This window comes from Metarhizium robertsii (genome assembly GCF_000187425.2).
Source record: "Metarhizium robertsii ARSEF 23 chromosome Unknown MAA_Scf_4, whole genome shotgun sequence".
Taxonomy (NCBI): domain Eukaryota; kingdom Fungi; phylum Ascomycota; class Sordariomycetes; order Hypocreales; family Clavicipitaceae; genus Metarhizium; species Metarhizium robertsii.
In genome coordinates this window covers 3,208,029-3,231,039 of record NW_011942182.1, presented here as the reverse complement: position 1 = coordinate 3,231,039, position 23,011 = coordinate 3,208,029, and the positions used below count along the sequence as shown (strand labels likewise).

At 51.2% G+C, this 23,011-nt stretch overlaps 9 protein-coding genes across 9 annotated transcripts; 6 read left to right on the top strand and 3 right to left on the bottom strand.

Moving 5' to 3' along the window:
• Window positions 1–686: 686 nt before the first annotated feature.
• On the bottom strand, window positions 687–1,844 carry MAA_03100 (zinc transporter protein; the record flags this gene model as incomplete). Its single annotated transcript, XM_007821098.1, has 1 exon — window positions 687–1,844. One exon carries the CDS (start codon window positions 1,842–1,844, stop codon window positions 687–689), a length of 1,158 nt encoding a protein of 385 aa, XP_007819289.1.
• Window positions 1,845–3,944: 2,100 nt separating this feature from the next.
• Window positions 3,945–4,424, top strand: MAA_03099 (uncharacterized protein; the record flags this gene model as incomplete). Its single annotated transcript, XM_007821097.1, has 2 exons — window positions 3,945–4,097; window positions 4,194–4,424. 2 exons carry the CDS (start codon window positions 3,945–3,947, stop codon window positions 4,422–4,424), a joined length of 384 nt encoding a protein of 127 aa, XP_007819288.1.
• A 3,061-nt stretch (window positions 4,425–7,485) lies between these two features.
• On the top strand, window positions 7,486–8,014 carry MAA_03098 (uncharacterized protein; the record flags this gene model as incomplete). Its single annotated transcript, XM_007821096.1, has 2 exons — window positions 7,486–7,857; window positions 7,928–8,014. 2 exons carry the CDS (start codon window positions 7,486–7,488, stop codon window positions 8,012–8,014), a joined length of 459 nt encoding a protein of 152 aa, XP_007819287.1.
• A 1,129-nt stretch (window positions 8,015–9,143) lies between these two features.
• On the top strand, window positions 9,144–9,476 carry MAA_03097 (uncharacterized protein; the record flags this gene model as incomplete). Its single annotated transcript, XM_007821095.1, has 1 exon — window positions 9,144–9,476. The coding sequence occupies one exon, from the start codon at window positions 9,144–9,146 to the stop codon at window positions 9,474–9,476; it is 333 nt and encodes a 110-aa protein (XP_007819286.1).
• A 1,059-nt stretch (window positions 9,477–10,535) lies between these two features.
• MAA_03096 (FAD-binding, type 2) lies at window positions 10,536–12,100 on the top strand (the record flags this gene model as incomplete). Its single annotated transcript, XM_007821094.1, has 2 exons — window positions 10,536–10,628; window positions 10,682–12,100. The coding sequence occupies 2 exons, from the start codon at window positions 10,536–10,538 to the stop codon at window positions 12,098–12,100; spliced, it is 1,512 nt and encodes a 503-aa protein (XP_007819285.1).
• A 1,273-nt stretch (window positions 12,101–13,373) lies between these two features.
• On the top strand, window positions 13,374–14,619 carry MAA_03095 (WD40 repeat 2; the record flags this gene model as incomplete). The annotated part of the gene is made up of 3 exons (XM_007821093.1): window positions 13,374–13,637; window positions 13,737–14,191; window positions 14,262–14,619. 3 exons carry the CDS (start codon window positions 13,374–13,376, stop codon window positions 14,617–14,619), a joined length of 1,077 nt encoding a protein of 358 aa, XP_007819284.1.
• A 461-nt stretch (window positions 14,620–15,080) lies between these two features.
• MAA_03094 (uncharacterized protein) lies at window positions 15,081–15,812 on the bottom strand (the record flags this gene model as incomplete). The annotated part of the gene is made up of 2 exons (XM_007821092.1): window positions 15,081–15,560; window positions 15,636–15,812. 2 exons carry the CDS (start codon window positions 15,810–15,812, stop codon window positions 15,081–15,083), a joined length of 657 nt encoding a protein of 218 aa, XP_007819283.1.
• A 2,666-nt stretch (window positions 15,813–18,478) lies between these two features.
• On the bottom strand, window positions 18,479–19,644 carry MAA_03093 (NmrA family protein; the record flags this gene model as incomplete). The annotated part of the gene is made up of 4 exons (XM_007821091.1): window positions 18,479–18,735; window positions 18,787–19,116; window positions 19,174–19,327; window positions 19,390–19,644. 4 exons carry the CDS (start codon window positions 19,642–19,644, stop codon window positions 18,479–18,481), a joined length of 996 nt encoding a protein of 331 aa, XP_007819282.1.
• Window positions 19,645–21,104: 1,460 nt separating this feature from the next.
• Window positions 21,105–22,990, top strand: MAA_03092 (uncharacterized protein; the record flags this gene model as incomplete). The annotated part of the gene is made up of 4 exons (XM_007821090.2): window positions 21,105–21,137; window positions 21,196–21,343; window positions 21,398–21,509; window positions 21,562–22,990. 4 exons carry the CDS (start codon window positions 21,105–21,107, stop codon window positions 22,988–22,990), a joined length of 1,722 nt encoding a protein of 573 aa, XP_007819281.2.
• Between the last annotated feature and the right edge of the window lie 21 nt (window positions 22,991–23,011).

Genomic DNA, 23,011 nt, shown 5'->3' with positions numbered 1-23,011 from the left:
GCGAATCAATGACACACCACGGTGCTCCCAGTCTTCGGCCTGCATTCTTACAAGATATGCCTAATTTTAAACAAAGATGGCAGGGACACCTTTCTCTTCAAATTTGTAGAGGTTATGTGTTCCCTATTCGTCATCCTCGCAAGGTTTCTCAGCCTGTCTTAACGTTCACTCTATAGGCTCTTCTTCCCCTGCAAATTCCTCTCTCATTGTCTTTTCCCGTTCTTTACCTGCCTATATTAATTCCTCCAGTCTCTTATTTACTTACCACCTCCATTTGCGGAGATGGGCGGCGGCACGTACCTACAAATCTCTGCATATCAAGCTATATAACCGTCTCTGCTCAACAAACGCGAACCTTCAGGATGAAAAGCCGAAGGAAGGAACAGAAACGTGTAGGCAGTAGCCGTATTGAGGCTTTGACCAGTGCCTCGCCTTGAGAATAATTTAGAGGGTATTATCAAGTATATTTTCCTAGCTTCAGGAGTGAAACTGCAAGGTATTCCTTGGATATTTACTGAATTGGGCGTCCAGTATTTTGAGAGCGAGCAGCCAGATTTCATCCTCTCCGCCTCAAATTATCAAAAAAGACAAACAAATCACCGACATGAAGAACATAGCCATCTGCACCTGTAAGCTAGAGCCATAGCTTTGCTTCTTCCGTCTCGCCCCCAAACCGTCACAGACGCTCATGCCCATCGTCCAACCAAAGCCATAATACCACACCCGAGATACAGCGACACAAGCATAAGCGCCAGGCGCTTCTTGTTATTGGTACGGTGCGGATTGAAGAGAAAGTCGCGCGCGAGCATCTCCACCAGCCCCGTGTAGATGAGAATCCCAGCCGATACGGAGTCCAGCACGCCAGACACGACATTGGCAGTGTACGAGCTGCCGCTGTAGGTATTGTGCAGTCCCAAGCCGATGGCAATGGAGATGGGCGTCGTCAGCCCGTAGGCCAAGCAAAGCGCCCAGGGCAACCACCTCCACCTCGTAGGAATCGGGATGACGCTGAGACGAGCGCCGATGCCCAGGCCCTCAAACGACTGGTGGAACACGAGGACGGGGAAGAGGGTGTTGAAATCGCTGCCCCCGGCCACGCCTAGGTTGAGGCCGATGATGACGCTGTGGAAGATGACGCCAAACTCGAGCACCAGAAAGGCCGAGATTTGCGACTGGAACGCGCGGTGGATTTCCTCGGAATCGCCCGTGAGATGCGTCAGCTCCTCCAGGTCGCTGTCAAACTTTTCGCTCCTGACCGCCGCGGGCGCACGTCTCGCGTCCTTCGGCCGGTCATCTTGATCCGCCGAGTGCAGATGCAAGTGGGAGCCGTGAGCGCCTTGAGTGCCGTTGCCATTGGCCCCGGATGCGTCGGTGATGATGTTTTCAACCTCGGCGTGGACGAGCCCGTACCGCTTCTCGACGTAGTACTCTGCGAGGAAGTCCACGAGGAAGATGATCATGGCGGACGACAGGGCGATGGCCGGCGGCCAGGAGTACGTCGACCACCCCCCCGTCAGGCCGACGCAGGTGTTGGGCCCAATGGCCCCGTAGGCCGGGTCGAGGAGATGCACAAACGCGGTCGCGATGATGACACCGGCGCCGAAATACCGAGCAAAGAGGTAGGCGGACAGGGGAATTTTCAGGCGCCGGATACGGGTTGCCAGGACGGGGAAGAAGGTGACCGCCGTCGAGACGACGAGAATGACAAAAATGGAAGCAATGTGTAAGCCTAGCCTGTCGTCGTAGGCATTGCCACTGCCGTTCAGGTAGCAGATGATGTCGACTAGGGGAGTGTTGTCGAGGTCGACTGAGCTGGCGTTGAAGGAAGAGCCAGCGTCAGCCATGTTGGGCGACGATTTCTCAATCCGCGATCAAAGGAATGAGGGGAATACCTTTCTGCGATTGCTCTACGCATGGAAGAAACCGAATAGGACTTACTACATAGTTATATAGACGTAAGCTGAAAAAAAAAAAACTTTTCTTTGACTATTAGAAGCCATAAGCATCCTTTTCCAGTACAGGAAGAGGGCTGGGGGACAAACCTACACAACAGTGAGGTACCGAAGCATCTCGCATTGTGTGTGTTAGACACAGCAATATGTTAGCGTGTACTTGGAGATGACAAAGCCCGGATGTGGTATCTGTTGGACATCGCGAGTGAGAACCTCTATGGTGTAGTGGCTTGCGCGAACATACCAGGGCCTTGCCAGTTCTCCAATCAGGATAAAGCTCTAGGCTGCAGGTTCGGAAGTTCGGCACGGCCCAAATACAATAAAATGCAGGCAATTGCAACTGGCTGTAAGTGACAGGCCGAGTTGATATAGAGACGATGCAACGAAGCTGGTAATGCTGTCATGGTATTGTGCCAAGCGGACAGCACTTGACATCAGACGACCCATTTGTCGGATCGAGCGGCTTCAGCTACAGCAATATGACACATCATGTATATCGGTTCTGGCATCTTCTTGCGAGACGGTGCATTGCTGTGCAGAGAGGGTGCTGACATGTCACTGCAAACTGCGGGAGCGAACAATGCGCAACGCCCGATGCGGTACGCAGTACCGATTCGAAATGAAAAGCGCTGCTGAGAGGGTTGAGAGACCCCTAGTCTAATAAACGGGGGACTTGTGTCCTCACTACTACTCAGGATGGTGTCTTCGTTGTTGCATATACCCTCCATTTGTCGAGCGCGTACTTTTGGCAATCCCGAGCCTTCATAGAGCTGAGGCTGCAAAGAAACTTGAAACAACAAAACTGGCGACTTGTTAGAAAAAAAAAAAAAAGAACAGAACAACACGGAAACCAGCAGTGCCCTCTCGAGTCTACGGAGACAAGAAAGACGTGAACAGAAAGACAAATGGGCCACAAAATCGAGGCCCATCTCCAATGCTATGTGAAGACAGCGAGGCTTGTTTAGATCAAAGTGCCAGAATCAATATATGCCCTGTAAAATACCAACTTGCCCCTGGAGGTATTAGCCTAGCGTGTTGTACAGCAACCAGACAAGGCTCAACAGACTATATAAGGTCTTGGTGGTAAAGTTGAATCATAGTTAAAGAACGTTTCTGCAGGATGAAAGGGCCCGATGCAGATTGGCCACAGGACACGTGATGGGAGAATCGATCAAGGAGAATTGTCACAAAATTGCGCCGCTAGGCCAAAAGTGAAGCTCCACCATTCAATGTTGGGGGCGGATTATTTGGGTGGTTATTTGGTGTACATGTATTTGCGACAAGAATGCTCAATATAAAAGACGGTGGTTCTAGTGGATTTATGTGCTTAGTTTCAGCAGGCGCTACGGAGTACTTCTCGAGCAAATAACCCTAATATATTTCAGTCAAGTGTCGAAGCTTTGAAACAGGGGAATAAAAAAGTTACAAAATTATACCCCAGGCTCTGTGCTTGCAATTACTGCATTGAGCTATGTAGCATGTCGGTATTGAGCCTGGTGTGCCTGCTAGCAACCTATGGCGGTAACTGCCGCGCATTTTACTTACACTATAATTGGCTTTTAATTGACGTTGGCACTCAGAAACCAACTAGGCTGTAATTAGCGGCCTAGAAGACACTCCATTACAGTGAATTGCTCGGCGGGCTCACTCTTTTTGCTAGGTGCGCTTACCCCTCTTAGTAGGTAAGTATTTATTATATTTAAACTCTTTTTATATTTTAAAAAAAATAATTTATAATAAAATATATTTACTTATTATAAAATATATAATAATATATTATAATATATAACCTAATATTTAGGTACCTGGTAGTGTGTGAGCGCACTTAGCAAAAAGAGTGAGCCCGCCGAGCAATTCATCCATTACAATGCGCCGATTAGTTGGTGCATCACAAGTACAAGGTGGCAATTGACAACCAAGTGTCTAACCCAGTGGGGTCAAGAAACAAAAACCGCACCGCAAAAATCTTCCTCATTCACGCCCACCACCGCCATGGACGACGACGAGGACAACGGCATTCTCAACATTGAAATCTCCGATGACGAAGTCGACGTCACCAAGAAAAAGGCCGACAGGACCGGCCAGTCGGAGGCGGATTTCCAGGCTGTGAAGCGGGAGTACCGTGTTCGCGTTGAAAACGGCGAGGTAAGCCACACCACGACTCCCTCATAACTTATAAGCCCCGTGAATTAGCTTGTGGGTTCTTGGTTGAGTCCATGAATCTGACTACTATGTTCGTAGATTTATAAACATGTAACGCTGCCTCTGCAGCCTGGCACGAATAAAATGCGCACCCAGGAGCTCATTCACGCAGTCGAGGAGCTGTACTTTTTCCGTCGGTACCAAGAAGGGGCTGACTTGGTCAAGAGGGCATTGGAGAATGGAGGCGCGGAAACTCTTGACAACGACTCGCGCCACCTGTTGGAGTCTTATGAGAAGAAGTGTAGTCAAAGGATTGCCAAGTCTGGTTGATTGCGACAAAGCCTGTGTCGAGTCTCGACGCGGCGTGGCTTCTGCAGCTTGTGTTGGTTGACTCTGGCATAAACGCATCCCTCGAGCCTCTTCTCTTTCCAACATTGAAGGTTCACTAGAAGCCACAATTGGTGTGTCCTGATGGAGTTGCGCGTAGCCACAGATCTGGATATTCGCCTTGAAATCGTCCAGTTTTACAAACCGGCTCTCAATTCAACATTACTCGATAAGTTTACAGACCCGCGAATCGGGACACGCCTTCTCTGACTGCGGGGTTTGTCTGGTTGCATCGTCCTGAGAAAGTGTGCAGCAGACATGCTTCCGGCCATGCGTTAGACCGACGTTCGCCTTTATAAATTGGGACCTTTTGTATTCGGAGGCCGAAGCCTCGAACACGGTGTACTTGCCAATTTAGTCTCTTCGCCCAAGGGTAAGCGGTGCAATCGAGGTCCCGAGCCTGCCACTGAAAGTACAAGACCTCGCTGCACAAATGGTCATACCACTCCGGGTTAACGTCCATTTATGGGATGTTATGTGGCGGGACTAGCAACGGAAAGTAATGATGTCGAGTCCTCGGAACATATCAGGCTACGCTGGCAACACTCCAGCTTGGACACAACGAGCGCAGACGTCGCATTCAGAAAAGCCATTCACATCCAAGCCAAAGCAAGATCACTTGCCGTGCGGGCAAACATTGCAGATGGCTAAAAAAACCCACCTTGGTCTATCTCATCGTCACTACCGAGCAAGTCACGATATTGCCAATGAAGCCACGGTGTCCTTGGTCGGCGTGTCTAGCCCTCCACAATGTCGACATGCATGGCCGCCATTTTCAGACAGGTATCAACTGCTATGAGAAACATTTCGTACAGTTTGGGGTTACCGTAAAATGGACAGCCTACAAAGATAGAGTCATGACGCGCGAGAGAGAAACAAGGTTCGCGGCATTTTATACGTGGATATTTATCGCGGTTCAGTTGAAGAATCTTGATTCTTGCCTCATCAATCTCTTCTAGAATATAGTAAATTAAGCTTTTGGGTCTAATGTATTTCTGGTGGCGCTGCAAACTTCTCCTGTCGCCGAGAAGCTTGCTGGGCTCCTACATAGACAAATAGTACCTGTTTACTCGAGTCGCCTAGAACAAAACTAGAGCCCAAGTGTTTAATGAGAAACACTAAATCTTGTTATAAACTGGGTAGATAGCCAACTGAGGAAACAATACATTTTTCAGACCAAATATTACTACCGTCAACCCCGCCCCTGAACCAGTATAGAGACAGCTATTGACGAAAGTTGTAATTTTCTTTGCTACCGCGGAAGAGCATCACAAATAAATCGGCAATGACCTTGGTGTTATTCATATCAAAGTCTTGGAAAGATTTTTTTTTAATTCCTTAAATTAATACCCCGCCGTCGTAGAGTTACCCGCGACAGCAGCCGGTATACTCGTAGTCCTAACGGCGAGACAGAAGGCTTCAGTCTGAACCATTTTGTTTGTGACACCTTGCACATATACTTGTTCAGATTGTGTATATTTGACATTCCATCACTAAGTGAGTGTCCTTCAGCTTAAAAATTCATAACGAGAAAAATGCAACTTCAACTTCGGTCACTTCCTGGATGGGAATATCTCATGGGTCCTTTTTTGGCAGTTGCACTGTTACGCCATGGCATCCACTTTCTTGTCAAGTTTTATAAAGCAACCCTTCATAGAAGACCTGAAATTTTAGATCCAAGGACCAACAAATCGCTCATGTAGAATGGATGGAGCTGTTCCACCATTGCCAGCCGTCCGAAAGTAGTCCGGCCGTTCTTGTATCCGTGCGCGTGTCTGAGTACATCCGAACGAGTCGACGCGATAGGATCAGATCCCAGTAGAACTGTTGGTTTTCATAACCTTGATGGATTCGACCTGAATAGGCAGATCCCATACCCAATGCCACTCTCCTGGTCCCTTGCCTGGCAGGCTCCGGACTCTCATGCCAGCCCGCACCTCTATGCGACATCGGCTGTTGGTTTATTTCCCAAAGCGGCGAAAATAAGCGATTCGGTGGGCCGATGGGTAAGTTGGGGCAAGGACTATTTGCTTGAATCCTGTGCTTGAGTTGACAGACAAGATTCGGAAAAGAGTATCCCTTTGTGAGAGCCCAATAACCATAGTTATTTCTGATACTGAAGTCTAGTCCAGAGCCTACATAGATTCTAACCTAGTATCTATTTAAGCCAGGGAAATGCGATACTCAAGAAACTTCATTTGCCTAAAGAGTTGGTGCAGAAACCAGAAACCGCTCACCCCATGTAGAAGTGTTGATGCAGTGGCTCAGACAGTGGGAGCATTCGTCGTGGTACAGGAAGAGTTAGCCGCGTAGTCCAAGATAAGAGAAGTCGAGTGGATATATTCCCAAACGGTAGTTCAAATGGGCATCTATGAACCAGGGGTAGATACCAGGCAGCAAGCGGCGAGAATTCTGCGTTGCATCTCCACTAGGATCGTGGAGTTGACTTGGAGGTAACAGTCCCTCTTTATGGTCTTGTCCCACACGCTGTATTGATACCATTACAAAGCTAATGCCTGGCTTGTAAACCCCGGTGTTTCGATAGGTTTGATGCTGCGGCCGGGTTGTACAACCCGCTGGACTTGACAAGCGGCGGCAGCCTCCGTAAACACCGCAGACTATCCCTGCTACAATTTAGGATAGGGGCTTACAAAGAGTGATGATACCGTGGCATCGATTGGAGGAATCGGATAGATACCATTAGGAATATCATGGGGTATCAGTATCCACGCATCAGGGTGACAAAGCCACCTTGCTGGAGGTCTCCCATCGACAAGAAGGGCATTGACCGAGCAAACATCAGAGAATTAAGCTTGGCATGTACTTCCGGCACATGTCACACCAGCGATAGCCCCAATTATCGATGATTTGTATGCCAATGTGGACGGACTATAAGAACCATGGCCACTGCCTCATGACAGAGTAAGCATTTCTACATGACGATTTTTAAATCCATCCTTCGCATACACAAAGCACTCGGTCCTCTTAGAAGATAATCATCATCATGAAGCTTTTCTCAACCAGTCTTGTAGCTGTGTCAGCCCTCGCCGGCTTCTCCTACGCATGGGACGTAACCAGCTACCGTTACATCAGCGATTGCCGAGTCCACGATGACGGCGCATACAGGTACTACGAAGGCAGCGACTCCAAAACGTGCCACAACCTCGCTGGGGGCGACTCGGGCGCGAGCTGCACCCAGTACACCAACGGCGGCGATCACCACGCCAACTGTGACGGTAACATGGTTGTACCGGGAAGCATATACGTGGGCGGTGACACTCGCTGTGCTTTCTTCACGGATACCAACTGCAGGGGAACGCGTAGGGAGGGAAGCAACAGGGTTTGTGTCAGCGGAGCATTCAAGTCTTTTGCCTGCGTAAGTCATGGGGTGCTTTTACATCTGTAGCAACTTGGGCCGCTGACTGGCGCAGAACATTTGACGGCAGATTCGGGACACGTATACTCCGAGGCTGAAACTGGAGATCAAGCGAGTCAGCTCTGGCATTTACAAGTTATGGGAGGCTGAGGCCTAATCCTTATGCCCTCCCAGTGCTGGCAGCGCTGGTTTTGGGCAGGGGGCTTGTTCGTTTGGCAAAATCACAGGGGTATTAGAATATGTGACTGCGTTTATGTTAGGACATAGAATCAGAACAGAAAGAGTCTATGATAAATATAACATGGTGATATTATAATTTAAAATATCTTGGTCTGTTAACTTGCCTACGTTAATTCCCTACTCTCCTTGATTGGCCTCAGTGATAGTTCTGCGGGCTGCGATAATAAGAACCTAGGGTGCTTGGTGGCTTAAATAAGAAATATACTCATTGATAAGTGTTTCCAGAGAGCCAGTTAAACCACACGACTTTGTGTCATCCTATAAACTTGAATAGATCATTCCTCCATTGTAGAGTCCAGATGTCCGTCTGTCTCGTCCTCAATTCCACGGTTATAGCTTTTGAATCCCGAGGTTTCTCGTTTACCTGCCAGATATCCAAGACAACGTCCACCACCAACACAAAGGAGTATCTCCCTCGTAATCAAAGCCCCATACATGTCCCATGAGCTGCAGGGAGGGCCAAATACAGTCTCGACCGCATCTAACTGCCGATATATGGAGACTACCGGAACAAGTCCGCGACGAGGATTGTATGCTGGAAACTGTATGGAGCCAGCCCGATATCGGGTCTTTTGCCCCAGAAAGATGTAAGCGACACGGCATGATGCACAAGATGACGATGGGGAACCACGCGTTCATCAGAGTTCGTCGTACAACATCTGCCTAGTAGACGCACAACATGATGCCCAATTCGGAGCCAAGGGTAGTAGTTTATGCATCAGCACCGAAACGGCACGCAAGTCCTCAGGCTGTAACTGGTGCCTATTATATCTCTGGTGGTCCCATTTGATATAGTTCCACTTGGGTGCGTATGTATGCTGACCGTGAGCTATGTCGTCGGTCTTGATTCACCCATTAGAACATAATGGTCTGACCAACAACATAACGAAATTGCTTCACTTGTTAGCCGGCAAGGGACGGTTTTCCCCACCATGGAATAAGCATATAAGACTGCTGCCATGAGGCTCAACAACTTGGTCCCCCAAGCATAACCCATTATTACTCGTCCAAGTTTCCCAAACAGCTACAACGCTGCCAATTCAATCATGAAGGTCCAGAATCTTGTCCCCTTGGCCGCTGCCATCACCCCGTCGCTCGCCTGCCTCCATTCCGCTGGGTCAGTCCTCTTCCCCTCCGGCGGACCGGTGCTGCAGACGGCGTACATCATCGACGACGGGCGCAGCGTTTGCGACTCAGGCCGCGGGCATTGGGTCGAGGGGAGCCAGTGGCGCATCAGCTGCATCGGCGGCTACGGCATGAGGATCGCGACCGACGGCGTCGACGTCTGGTACGACACTCCGCATGGAAGCTTTCGGTGGCAGCACACTGGCGCGCGATCCGACAGCGCCTTTGCTTGGGATAACTGGAAGTTTTGCTAGATGGTACGTTGTACACGAGCGCCTCTTGCTTTATCAAGTTGCAAAAAGATGCTGACGAGTAGTCATGACCGGATAGAGTTGTGCGGCTGGTTGGTTTGTCCGGCTCGACGTATTCGGCTTACAAGTATGATTGATGGGGGAACTCGGGGGAGAGGGTCTGGCAAAACCACTGCGATAGCTACATATACTGGTTCAATTGAGACAAGGAAAGCTTCTTACGCACACTGCCTTGCCATTGTGAAGGGCTCGTTGTGGGCAAATGTGACATGCGTTGGCGCTGGGAGCTAACACTCTGTCCAACCTTGGTACTTGCTTGAAGTCAGGGTTCTCATCTCGCAGCTGCTTGTAAAAAGTATCGGCTCTCAAGGTCAATGACACTAGCCGTCTATGAGAACAATGTTGGTCAAAGCGGTTATTGGATCAGACATGGGCACAGGTAGCTTCTGCACAACAGTCAAAGGCCGCCGCCAAAAAGCATCTCGTCTCCCCTCTCACAAGTTACAACTACCTAGGTATGTAGGCAAATATAATGCCGCCCTCCTACCACGTGCCCAGCAAGTGATTTGATAGCTGAAATTCATCGACACTGGCTTGTCGACTGCGCCAGCTTTGCATCGCCCCTCGTTCAGGCTTCAGCTCACCGGTCACTGCGCACAGCGTTGCCGTCCAGTCGGCACTTCAGCTCCGCGACAGAGATTCGCCGTTTTCGTCAAGTTTGTTTCGCAGGGTTCTGCCGCGCTCGAAGCTGACGATTCGCCAGCTTCCCGGTCCACTCTTCAAATGTTCGATTCGTGAATCCCGGGGGCGGTGCGGTCCGATCCCACCCTATCGACTACCTACTCCGGATGTTGGCATATCCGACGGGAACTGGGCAGCGACTGCATACGAGAAGCGGTCACACGGCCTGATGGCGAGTACCTCGTCCCGCCCGGATGTTGGCAGAAGATGGTGATGGAGCTGGTACATAAGGAGCGCCCGTCGCACCGAAGGACCAGAGAGTAGGACAGCTCGCCTGAAGGAACACGCATTTCAAAGACGCGCAAACAAGCAAGCAGCAAGATGAGAATGCTAGCCTCGACACTGGCATTAGCACTGCCTGTTTGGCCACCGGCGTGCCTCAACAAGGACGAACGCACCGCCGTCCAAGAAGCTGTACGTCAACATCGCCAACCAAGGCATACATCCGCCCATTAACACCCCAACAGTGCTGCGAGTTGGCCAAGACTCTCCCCGAAAACGTCCACCTGCCCAATTCACCCGGCTACAACCTCTCCAACACATACTGGTCAGCTCGCCAATCGGCGCTTCACCCACAGTGCTTCGTCACGCCGCGCTCAACCCAAAATGTATCCCACGTCATGAAGACGCTCACGTCTCTCCAAGCCCCCTTCTCCGTCAAGGGCGCCGGCCACACAGCCTTCCCCGGCGGCTCCAACATCCAGGACGGCGTGACCATCGACCTCGCCCACCTCGACCAAATCGCCGTCTCCCCCGACAGGAAAACCGTCGCCGTGGGCCCCGGAAACCGCTGGATTAACGTGTCCTCGGCCCTCGACCCCCTCGGCCTAGCCGTCGTCGGAGGCAGGGCCGCCAGCGTCGGAGTCAGCGGGCTCACCCTGGGCGGCGGACAGTCCTACTTCTCCGGCCTGCACGGCTGGGCGTGCGACAACGTGCGCAACTTCCAGCTCGTCCTCTCGTCGGGGCGCGTCGTCGACGCCAATGCCTCCAGCAACGCGGATCTGTACCGGGCCCTCCGCGGCGGCGGCGGCTCCAACTGGGGCATCGTCACGAGGTTCGACCTCGCGTCCTTTGAGCAGGGCGACCTGTGGACGCGGTCCTTGGTGTTTGACGGCGGCGAAGCGAACCGGACACTTCTGCCCATGATGACGGGCTTGGCTGCCGAGGGCCTGGCCGCCGACCCCGGGGCGCACGCGTACTTTGTCCAGACGTACGACTCGGCTGAGCGGCGGTGGCTGTTCCTCACGAGCTTCTTCCACGCGACGCCTCCTGCTGCCAACGCCACGCCGGCTGTGTTTGATGGGTTCGAGTCTGTCCCGGGCCTGGTTTTGGACAATGCCCTCGTGGGCAGTGTGTCGACGATTAGCCAGCTTATTGATGAGCCGGTTGGTCAGAGGGCTACTTGGTGGGATACCACCGTCGCGGTGGGATCGGTGCCGCTGTTCGAGGAGATTGGAGAAATGTACAAAGATTGGGTGGTCCGGGTGATGGAGGCCGCCCAGACCAGGCAGTTTACACCGTATCTCGTGTATCAGCCCATTACGGACAACATTTTGGAAAAGATGCAGCAGAACGGGGGCAACTCTCTTGGTTTGTATCCTCAAGATGGTCCGCTCATGATGGTGCAGGTGTCGGCGCGCTGGGTCGACGCCGAGCTGGATGCTGTCATTGAAAGTTCGGCCAGTGAGCTTCTCTGCGAGATTGAACGTGTTGCGAAAGAGAAGAAGCTTCTCCGGGGTTATGTCTACATCAACTATGCAGGGCGATCTCAAGAGGTACTGAGAACATATGGTAATAACTACCCGTGGCTGCAGACGATAGCCAAGAAGTGGGATCCGGAGGGCTTGTTGCAACGCTTGTGGAGAGGATACTTTCAACTTCGTTGAGGGTCTACGAGTTTATAATAGCAAATATATCAATAACGTCCCCGTGTTTTGCCATACAACATGGCATGCCGCAATATGAGCCTAAACTCAGTATGTGCAAATATGCACCGTGCAAGAGGCCGTATATACTGGTCCGTCAGGGTGCCTTGGCAAGATGGAAAAGAAAAAATAAAGAGTAAAGATTCATCAGAGACATTTGTTTGAAAAGTCTGCATCGGCAAGTATGATTCCCGCCTCAGTGCTTGACTCTAATAATTGTCTTCATCATATGAAATGCCAACCATCCCAATCAACAGCGGGGCCAGACCAGAAAACTTCCCACGAAGTTCAGAATGTTAAAAAAGAAAAAAAGGTCGGCACCGCCATCAACAAGGATGAACAATGGGTTGTGACCCCCTCGCCTCAAGAATAAGCCCCGTCGAGTAACCCGGTAAACCGAGCAATCGCATACCTATCAACCTCGACAAAATATCCTCAGTACCCGATGCCACACTCCATGTCACCCACGGCTACCCGTCATCCGAACCTGCGCGTCTAGCGCCGGAAGTCCCAACCACACCATCCCAACACGGACTCATATCTTCATCCAAATGGGCTGAGAGATGCAACTAGGTTCCAAAGCAAGACTTGCAAGACGCGGATGTGGCGACGAGTAGGGCGAATGGTCCACGAAGAAGGCCAAGGCGCCAAGGTCAGCCGCAGTGCTTCTATGGCGGCGCGTTTCCGCAAGCTCCCCGAAGAGAGACGTCCGGGGACTTTCTCCCAAAGCAATAGAGTGACGAGACGCTGGCCGAAGCCGGGTGTCTCTGTGCGTTAGCTTCGAATAGCGATTTGTTGAGCGAGGGGGTAGAGAGGAAAGGAAAAGGAAAAAGCTGCCTGTGGCTCCGAGCGTGAAATTTTATCTAGCTGGGTGGATCCACTTTTTTTCTGCAATACAGAGGTAGAGCCTGTCGAGAATTTGTTAATGTGGGCCAATCAGGTGTCTGAATTCAAAAGAAGAAGGCTGGAGCCGTCCCTGCCTAGAATCATCGTGACATATTGTCCTACATTTCAACCTCCCACCATTGCAGTGCGTTTCTGCTCGGGAGCTGCAGACGAGCATACAATCCATTTATTTCGAGTGAACGTCGAAGAGACGGGATAGGCAATTATAGCCAACAAGTTGAGCCACCACGCGCGCGCAACCACCAGACTCACGACGACCGTTCCTCTACTTTTCAAATCTTGACCGACACCGCGAAATAGGCCATCGGCGGTGCAGCTCACAGTCACCATGTCTGGGCTATTTGGAACGACTGCGAGCTCCGCGGCGACTAGTACCGTCGGCGACCTGAAGTCAGACGTGGCCCTCAGCGACCCTCCTACCGATTCCATCTCTGCTCTTTCATTTTCGCCAGCGCCTAATGGCCCTGATTTCTTGGCCGTTGCCAGTTGGGACAACAAAGTCCGCATCTACGAAATCGCCCAGAATGGCCAGAGCCAAGGCCGACATGCATACGAGCACACACAACCCGTGTTTGACTGTGACTTTGCCAAGGTAAAAAAACAATGTATCCCATGGGCCGGGCTTGCCCCTCGTGGCTTTTTGCTACCTCTTCCTCCCTTTTCCATGTATGCTAACAGTCTCTGTGGATAGGATGGCACAAAGATAGTTTCGGCCGGTTCAGATAAAAACATCAAGGTGTGTGATTTGGGTTCTCAGCAAGATATCGTCATCGGTACCCATGAACAACCAGCCCGCACGTGTCGATTCTTCGAGAGCGGTGGCGCGCCCATGATTGTGTCAGGGTCGTGGGACAAAACCGTCAAGTACTGGGACTTGAGGCAAGCGGGTCAGGCCGCAGCCACGGTATCGTGCCAGGAGCGCGTATACACGATGGATGTGAGGGACAATCTGTGCGTTGTCGGCACAGCTGACAGATACATCAATGTAATTGATCTGAGGAACCCTTCCAAGTTCTACAAGACGATGCAGAGCCCACTCAAGTGGCAGACACGCGTTGTCAGCTGTTTCACCGACTCGGCCGGCTTCGCCATTGGCAGCATCGAGGGTCGATGTGCCATTCAATACGTCGAGGACAAGGACTCAAGGTACGTCGGCGCGCTGGCCCGCCAGCAAAGATTGCTGCAGAGCTCGGCTCCTCTAACACTCGTCACACAGTTCAAACTTCTCCTTCAAATGTCACCGAGATCCGGCGGTCAACAACGTCGTCAACGTCCACGCTGTCAATGATATTTCGTTCCACCCCGTCCATGGCACCTTTAGCACGGCTGGGTCGGACGGCACGTTCCACTTCTGGGACAAGGACGCCAAGCACCGTCTCAAGGGATACCCTAATGTGGGAGGCAGCATCACGGCGACGACGTTTAACAAGACGGGTAGCATCTTTGCCTATGCCGTTAGTTACGACTGGAGCAAGGGCTACCAGCATAACACGCAGAACTATCCGATCAAGGTTATGCTGCACCCGGTAACGGGTGACGAATGCAAGCCAAGGACGACACTGAAGAAGCGGTAGATGGTATAATAGCGGCGATTACATCATGGGCTCGGGGGCTCGGCCCATGAGGGGTTTTGGGGAGTTGCAAGGGGAATTCTGAAAACAAATCCACCAGTTGTGTTTATCAGGGCGTAAAATTGTACGACGGATGTTGCTGCTCTCTGTTGGTTGCAGCTACGGACGTACATGGGACTCGTTCAATACCACCATTAGTTAGTACTTGAGACTTTGGAGAATGCATTAGGTAAAACAGCTTCTTTATTCATCATGCCAGTTATCCCGGCATCAAAAAAGAGACAAAGATCATATTGAAATTGTAGTTGTACGGCTGCACTAGCGCACCTAAATTATCAGAACATCCTATAGCCCGTAGTTTCAAATGACAACGCTTAATACAAACTGTGCTCGGCCTTCCCAAGGCCAAGTCTCAGCTCCAGGCCGTTACACGAGTCGTTATTGGGAAAGCGCATAGCTCACAGTCACACGGCCTTCTTGGGCGTGCCGCCAAATACATCCTCCACCATGCCTTTCCAGATATCCCGAATCATGCCACTGCTCTCGTCCGCCTTGGGCTGGCCAGCGTCATCATGCATGAACTTGAGCTCAATCCCGTCCAGGCCAATGCCCTCGACGCCGGACAAGGGCGCTCCGGGGACAACGTTGTCCGGGTCAGCAGCCACAATTGTCACCTCTGGTCTGACGGCGTCATCAGAGGCGAGGGGGCTATGGGCGGCGCCGTAGTTGTCCGGGAGAAGGGGCACACGGGGCCCCTGGTCAGCTCTTGACGAGCTGGCGAGGGAGCTCATTGACGGAAGCACAGCGGCGTCAATGTGTGTGGTGGAGGTGTGCATCATGGAGTCCCGGGCGGAAGAGTGGAAGGTCTGCATGAGTGGCTTGGAGCGGTTGGCGAGAGAGGGTTGGGGAGTAGGTCGATGGGTGGTGGCGAGGCCGCGAGAAGACTGGTCAGGTTAGCAATCTTTTTTTCTTCCTTTCTTTTGAGGGGGTGTTTCTTTTTATCACGGTGAATTGCGTACATCAGAGGGCTCGCTGCTCCTGTTGCGCAACAGCTCGGCGTATTTCGGCATGAGCACCGCTCCCGCGCTGTGTGCAGAGCTGTCCAGCAGCGGCGACGCAGAGCGCGCGGCAATGCTGGACGACGAGGCGCTCAGCGCTCGGGAGATTTTTGACATGGGCGCAGTGACGCGGGACATGGTAAATGTGTGAATTTGAGAATGCGAGGAATTCTAGAGGGAATACAGGGAGGAATTGGGGATAGGGGGCGAGAGGGACAGGGCGCTTTTATTGCAAGTATTATGTATGTATGAGATAGACGCCCCCAAGGTATCCAGGGACCAGGAGCTTGTTGAGCTACTGACGGTTGAGCTTGTCGTTGAGCTACCGATGATTGCAGAAGTGGGTAAGTGGCCTGGTCAGTGCGATACCGGACCAGGGGTGGTGACTGGTTTAATAAAGCGTAAAGACGAATGGAGGCTGTGTCTTGGACGTGGCCCGGAAAATGGATCTTTTACTCGGTACGGTGTGCCAAAAATAAAATAAATAAGAAACAAAGTGGTTTCGATGAGGAGAGGGGGAAGCGGATGGTGAGGAGGTGATATACGCAGTGTTTCACTCGCTTGGGGGGCCGAGAGGGGAGGATTACGCAGCATCGAGGACGGAGTGTACCGAGTACAGACGCGGATAATACAGGTATCAATTGATGTATCCCCAGGCAGATGAGAGCCGTGCCAACCGACCGAGTGTGGTTCGCGGGACGGCGACAGCCAGCGAAGAGGGGACGGAGGGCGCCATGCAGCACATGCAACCACTTGAGACGAATGGGGCGGGGGGATCCAGGGACGAGACGAACTGTAGGGAATACTGGTACGTGCAGTGCAGATTGGATGCTTTGTAAATCGTACATTGGTCCAAGTAGTAGTACCAGACTTGCATACAAAAGACTATCGACATTTTTGCACAGATGGCGTTCTCAACAGACATGCGCTGCAGGGGTGCGGAGAACTCACTGCGAGACTCTGGTTCGAGTAGCGTCGAGGAATGGTCACATGGCCACACTGAAGACATTGAACTGGTTGACTGGGCAGCATGCTGAAACCAGGCCTTGGTGTCTGGTGCCAGACCAGACTACTCCTTGGAGTGAGATGGACAGAGCAGATTCAAAGATTGAGGCAACCAGGGGCCTTGGGGGCTTGGACTGACTGCATGTCAACTGGTGCTATTATTATTTGGTGTTGGAGGCTTAGGGAGCTGCTTAGCTGCCCTGGGGCTGTACGTTGTAGTAACACGCTGGGTGGTAACGGCGGTGCGAGCTAATTCTATCGACAATATCTAGAGTACGATATAGGTGGTTTATTACATCCTCACACTAGGAAGTTTCGGCCAAACACGTCCATCCAGTCATCAATAGAGAATCCAAAAAAACATCATACTATCTCTATCGCTCACCGCCACTCCCCCAAGCATCAGCCAAACTCTTTACAGCATACCAGACCCTACACGATCGTACCACTCCTTCTGGATGCCACTGTCTCTCACCAAAATTAAAGTGCAAGACATTTCTCCCCGCCAGACCTAAAAAACTGGGCCCTGAATCAACCCCCGTTGAGCCGGTCCCCTACTGTTGGGGCCCTTGAACTCTGCGGTAAAGTCAACATGAACATTGAAGTCTGGTGTCATCTGCCAGACGCCAACCCGCGACAATGATCGATGATTGATGGGTTAAACGGTCTGGGTGAGTATACATACGCCTGGTAGGTACGCCACACCTTGCTCCATACCTCAGTGCCGGCGTAGAAATGGAGAGAGTGCGCTCAAGTTTTTGGAATAACCATTCTGATAACGGCCAAGGAATATTCCCTAGGGCATTAGAGCATCGCCACGAACCCGATTGGTCAGTTAACCTGGTCTAACGAATTGATGGCCTGTCCGTTGCGTCAAGCTGACAGCATCGACAACTGATGTAAGGTTTTGAATTATCTAACCCGTCCTTATTTCCGAATCCATAATTTTATCTGACGATTCTATACGTGGAATTCGTACCCGACCCGACCTTAGCCCTCATCTGACATGTCACATTATAGTTGGAATACTAGTTGAAGTCGGAAGCAAGGGCCGGGTCATCCATGCACAAAGTTGCGTCCTACTTGAACCAAACCTTGGTGGCGATTGGCTTCTTTCCGTTTGGTGAGCAAAAGTTTTACTCCAACATGTTGCTACTGTTAAACGACGTCTAGGGCGAACGAGTTACATGGCCATCATCAACAGTGCACCTTCATGGGCCGTCCAGATCTGCGCGCCGTTCCAGCGGCGATGGGTAGGTACACCAAGTCGCTCCGTGCGCCATCACAGGCTCAACAATGGAGAGCCTCCTGATTCGACAGGCCGGCAAGCCTGACGGTGTCAACTCACAAGCTTTTGGAGATGATAAGCCTGTGACTTAGATCGATATGCATCCTACCCGGGTCCATAACGGCCAAACACGTCCGGGTCTAACAATCGGAGCTGCGAGGATCTTGGTATGCCGTCTATCATAGAGGGGCATCACAACAAGCCAAGAAGTGGGATGTAACGCTTAAACTTTGCGACGATTTCGATTTTTTCTTCTCGGATCAAAAATCAGTTTCACACATTTAATCTTTATCCAGGGTACTTGACAAAGTGCCAACTATTACCGGTAACTTTGAAGATATCGTTGTCTGTTCTGATGCTTTGTGAAACACTTCAATCCCACCCCGTCCTATTCCGAGAAGACTGTATCGCAAACAGAATGTGTACAGATCATCTCCATTTCAACTCCATGTCCATTGATTCTATGCAGTAATGCATGCATCATCATGTGCAGACTCTCTCTTTCTCCGACTTAAGCGGACAGAGCCTTCTTGGCGAACTGCTCAACGGTGGTGAGTTTACCATCGGAAGCGGGACGTCCCTTTGCAGTAGTTGCTGCGGCCTTTAATTTCTTGGACTGTGCAACGTCGCTAGGGACGCCAAAGAACTGGCCACCGGTGTATTGCACGAATCCGAAAAGGTTCTTGACGGTTTCAATCTCTGGCTCTCCATGGGTCTCAATGGTTGTCCAGTCTTTGACTTCGTTGAAGCGGGACTTCTTGCCGGATGCTGGAAATGGTCAGTACACGACGAACAATGTGTTACTTTGCGAATACGCACCCTTTTGGACTGCAGCAACAAGCTCTTCAGGTGTGGCGAGTTCGCTGAAACCCTGCACAAACTGGCCATTGTAGGTCTCGGGATCAAGAAGAACTCCGTGGACAATGTCGCCATAGTCGTCTCCGATGGAGACAAAGGGGATCGTATTATCTCCGCCCCAGTTGGGCATGGCCAAGGTTAGGTAGCCGTCCTCATCTTCTGTATAGGGCAGGCCGCCAAGAAGAACAGCAACTTCGGGGTTGAAGTGGTTCTCCATGTACCAACCAGTTCCAACATTGACGGCACTCTTGAAGCCCTTGGCCTTGGCGTATTCGGCAACTATGTATTTCTCTGTCGAGATGTTAGATGGTTTGTTCTCATCTACGGGTTCTGGGCATTCTTACGTACCGTCCATTCCGGCGCTGGTGATGGAACCATTGGTGATCTCGGCGGGAGATGCAGAACCACTGTATATCAAGACCTCGGCTCCAGCTTCAAAAGCTGCATCCACAACTTCCTTGCCGTGATCACTTTCAGTGATGCCGCCCGGCTGGTGGAGGGCCTGTAAAGTCATGTTAGACGTTGGGCTTCATGTATGTGAATACTGTGCTACCTGGGACTCACAGGATCGACAGAGTTGGTATTGAGAAAGACAGCCCAGGTGCCTTGGAATGCTGCAAGCATCTGGTCTCTTCTTAACCCATCGGCCTTGACGATTTCAACACCACGAGCTGCAAGAGCCTTGGCCTTCTTGGAGTCTGGGTTTCTAGTGATGCCTCGGATCTTGAAGTCTCCAGACTTGTTCTCCAGAAGTGAGTTGACTACACTTCCACCCTGGTTGCCAGTGGCACCGTAAACAGTGATGATCTTGCGAGACATGCTGAAGCTTAACTATGGGGCGTCAAAGGGTAGATGGTCGTTCTCTTCTACTATGAGAAGGAAAGCAATGTTGGTTGTTATGAATGAGGTGCGAAGGAGCTTTGTTAAGCCAAGTCGTTGGTGATGTTCCGATGACAAGTCAATCTCATCTGGTCGTGCTGCCCTCCCCTCTTTTATGCCATTTGCATTCCATCATGTCATGAATTCATTCATCGTATGCCGCCGTTTACAATGAAGAATACGCGCAGCTGTCGACTAATCAGCCAAACTCCACGCAATGCGTGAGGAAAGGTTGTGAACATCAGACGCGGAGCATGTCCAACTCCGCTCTACATGATCGTCAGCATAACTCGAGGCTCTTCAGCCACATGTACGCTTATTCGTAGCGGCCAAAGTGGTAACTGGCTTGACGACGTAGGCGGAGTTTCTGATCATGCATTAAGGTGCGAGTGCCTGCACGCCTATCCCGTCTTAGGTTGAAGCTCGACACCCTCTCCGCCGGGGTGTTGCGTGGACGGAGTCTGCTGCGATTAGTAAACCCACGTCAACTCTGGAAGCCACAGGATGTCGGCCTTGTTTTCCAGGCCGTGAGGATATCTGTCAGTAGATTTGATCGCAAAGCAACAAGCCATAGCGCAATCCACATAATAACGTTTAGCAATTAGGCTGGCCAGTCGGTATACAGCCATCCGCGGCCCGCGGATGGCCGACGAAGACGGTGATTCCGCTAGTTGGGCGGAGAACACCACGTCCAGATGTCCGGAGTTTGCTATGAGGTCAATATCAGACGTCGGAGGAGCTGAGAAGTCATATGCTCAAAAGCGAGTCTTGCCCGTTGCGCCCCTAGAAATGGCAAGAGCAATACTCCGCTAGGTCTGGCAATTGAGGGTGGCGGACTGGCGGATGTGACCGGAGGCAGGGAAACTCCCCATAGATCAGTAAGTTTCTAGTTTTAAATGAATGAGTGCGGTCGTTTGTTGTTGATCAAGTAGGTAAGCATTCGAGAAAGGGTCAACTCCCATACCAACATCAACGTACTGAACTCCATCAGATAATGCAAGGGCTAATCAGGAGGCACAACGGCAAGGTGGTGTCCGGAATTTTATATTGATTCCATATGCTCCTTTCCTTTCCTGGAAAGGGTTCTGGAGCGATACCAGATGTAAAAAGGAGCATTTTGATCGGGCTAGCAAAGATTACAGAGTAACGTGGCCAGGCGAGTTGGCCTAAACCTGCGCGGCCTGATGTAATAATAGCCCAAGTGCTCAGGCAGCTGGCAGCTGGCAGCTGTCTATTACGCGTTGCCAGCTGCCATTTCTCGAGCTTATTACTCCGCCCGCCTAGAATTTCTTCACGTTACTTCTTCCTCTCCTTTCATACTTCTTCCTCGCCTCTCATTCGATCATTGTCTCTCCAACACGCAACACACCGCAGGTAGTTCTCAGACAGCAAAAGCAGTCATGACCGCTGATCCTATTCAAATGGCCTGCATGGTAAGATGTCAGTCTTCTCTCATCTTCTCCCGGATACTCATTCGCATTTCTCAAACAGGCTGACTTGGGACGCCAACGTCAAGAAGAGCTCCCTTTGAGCAACAAAGAGGGCAAAGGCAAAGGGCCATCATTTGCTCCATCTCGGCGTAACGGCACAGGTCACATCGCTCCAGACTTGAAGAAGGGGCTGGAAACAAAATGGAATGGTAAATACACTCCTCTTGACCTCTGCAATACACGGAGGCTAATCAGGCTAGCAGTCCAAATCAACGATGAGGAATCTGAGCAAATGAAAGGCCTCGCCGTTGAGGATAGCCGTCCGTGGGCAAAGAAAATTGCACAAGATTTCATTCGCCGACACCAGGTTTTCACGTAAGTATGCGACGCTCGTCCTGACTACCAGTCACTAATGGCCGAGCCACAGAGCACCACCGAGGATTCGTCAAGAATCAAAGGGACATAAACGTGTAAAAGCAAACTATTTGCAGAAGACACCAGCGGCTAGTCTTGGTGGTCTCATACCTCCTGGCGGGAGTGTGCGGCATTTCAGCGCCTCCAAGTCCACCAGAAGGCTTCTGCCGAAATCACCAGTTCGAAGTATCATTGGTAACGGTCCGGGCACACCGATGAATACCAACAACTGCGATTTACAGACTCTTCCTTCAAACCCAAACAGCACAATGGCTTCTCCAAGCCCCGGCCCAGCAGTCCCTGCTGAGCAGTCCCACGGTTCTCCTACGCCTGTAACTATGAGCCTTCCTATTCGGCCCTCTGAGCCGCAGGACCCCGAGCACATTGTTTTGCGTGGCATTTGCAAGTTGCTGAATCCAAAGGACCGATCAGTTCTCTTTGTAGTATCATACATTATGAAGGTTCGAAAAGACACGGATGAGGGCTACCTCGTTCTGTCCAGCCCAGGCAAAGAAGACAGGATTCATAATGTCTTAGAGCTCATGGCTCCGGATACAAGGGACGATTGTTGCCGCGTGTGCTCTAGGGCTGAGAAGAACGGTTTTGCGTATATCTTGCAGTTTCCTAATATCCCTGATGCTCACAAGTTCAAGATTTACCTTGAGAGTCTTCAGCAAGCAGCCGCTCGCGAAGCTAGCATGGAACAAGCTCCCACGCCTGCCAAAGCTGCACAAGAACCTCCCACTTCACCCCATATATCACGTCCTGTCGTTGATTCGCCATCTCCCGGCATGGAACTGATAGATTTGAGGTCTCCATCTTGCTCGAAGACAGCGGCGAGAGAGTTCATTATCGAGGATGCGGCCGAGAAACTCCTTGGGCTAATCGACAAGATTCTACCTGAAGCTTCTGAAGCCGGTTTGATACTCTCGGATGACACAGTAGCCCACATACAAGAGGTTGCCATTAATGATTGGCTTCACAGAGGGTTCCTCGCCTCAGAGACCGATGATATGAAGACTGACCTTCTCGAACTTCTCCGCATTCTGGTGCGAATCAAGCGCAGAGCGGAGTCCCGAAGGCAGGCACTGCCTGTGATCCAATCCCTTCAAGGCTTTGACGTGGAGTCACGATCAAACCGGATCACTTACAGTGCATCAGAACTTGAGATGATTAATACTGAGACGATTAATACAATGCAGCATCAAGAGGCCCCGACGGGCAAATTCATAAAATACGCAGCATCAGAACTTGAGATGATTAATAAAATGCAGCCTCAAGAGTCCCAGACGGGCAAATTCATAAAATACACAGCATCAGAACTTGCGCGTATGGGAGGTGCGGCAATGTCAGCGCAATCGCCGCGCATAGCTGATAATGGCGCTACTGCTTCGCGGTCATCTACCCGGGGGCTGGGTACGTCACGATGGGCTCGTGATTAAATAGAACTAGCTAGGTTATTC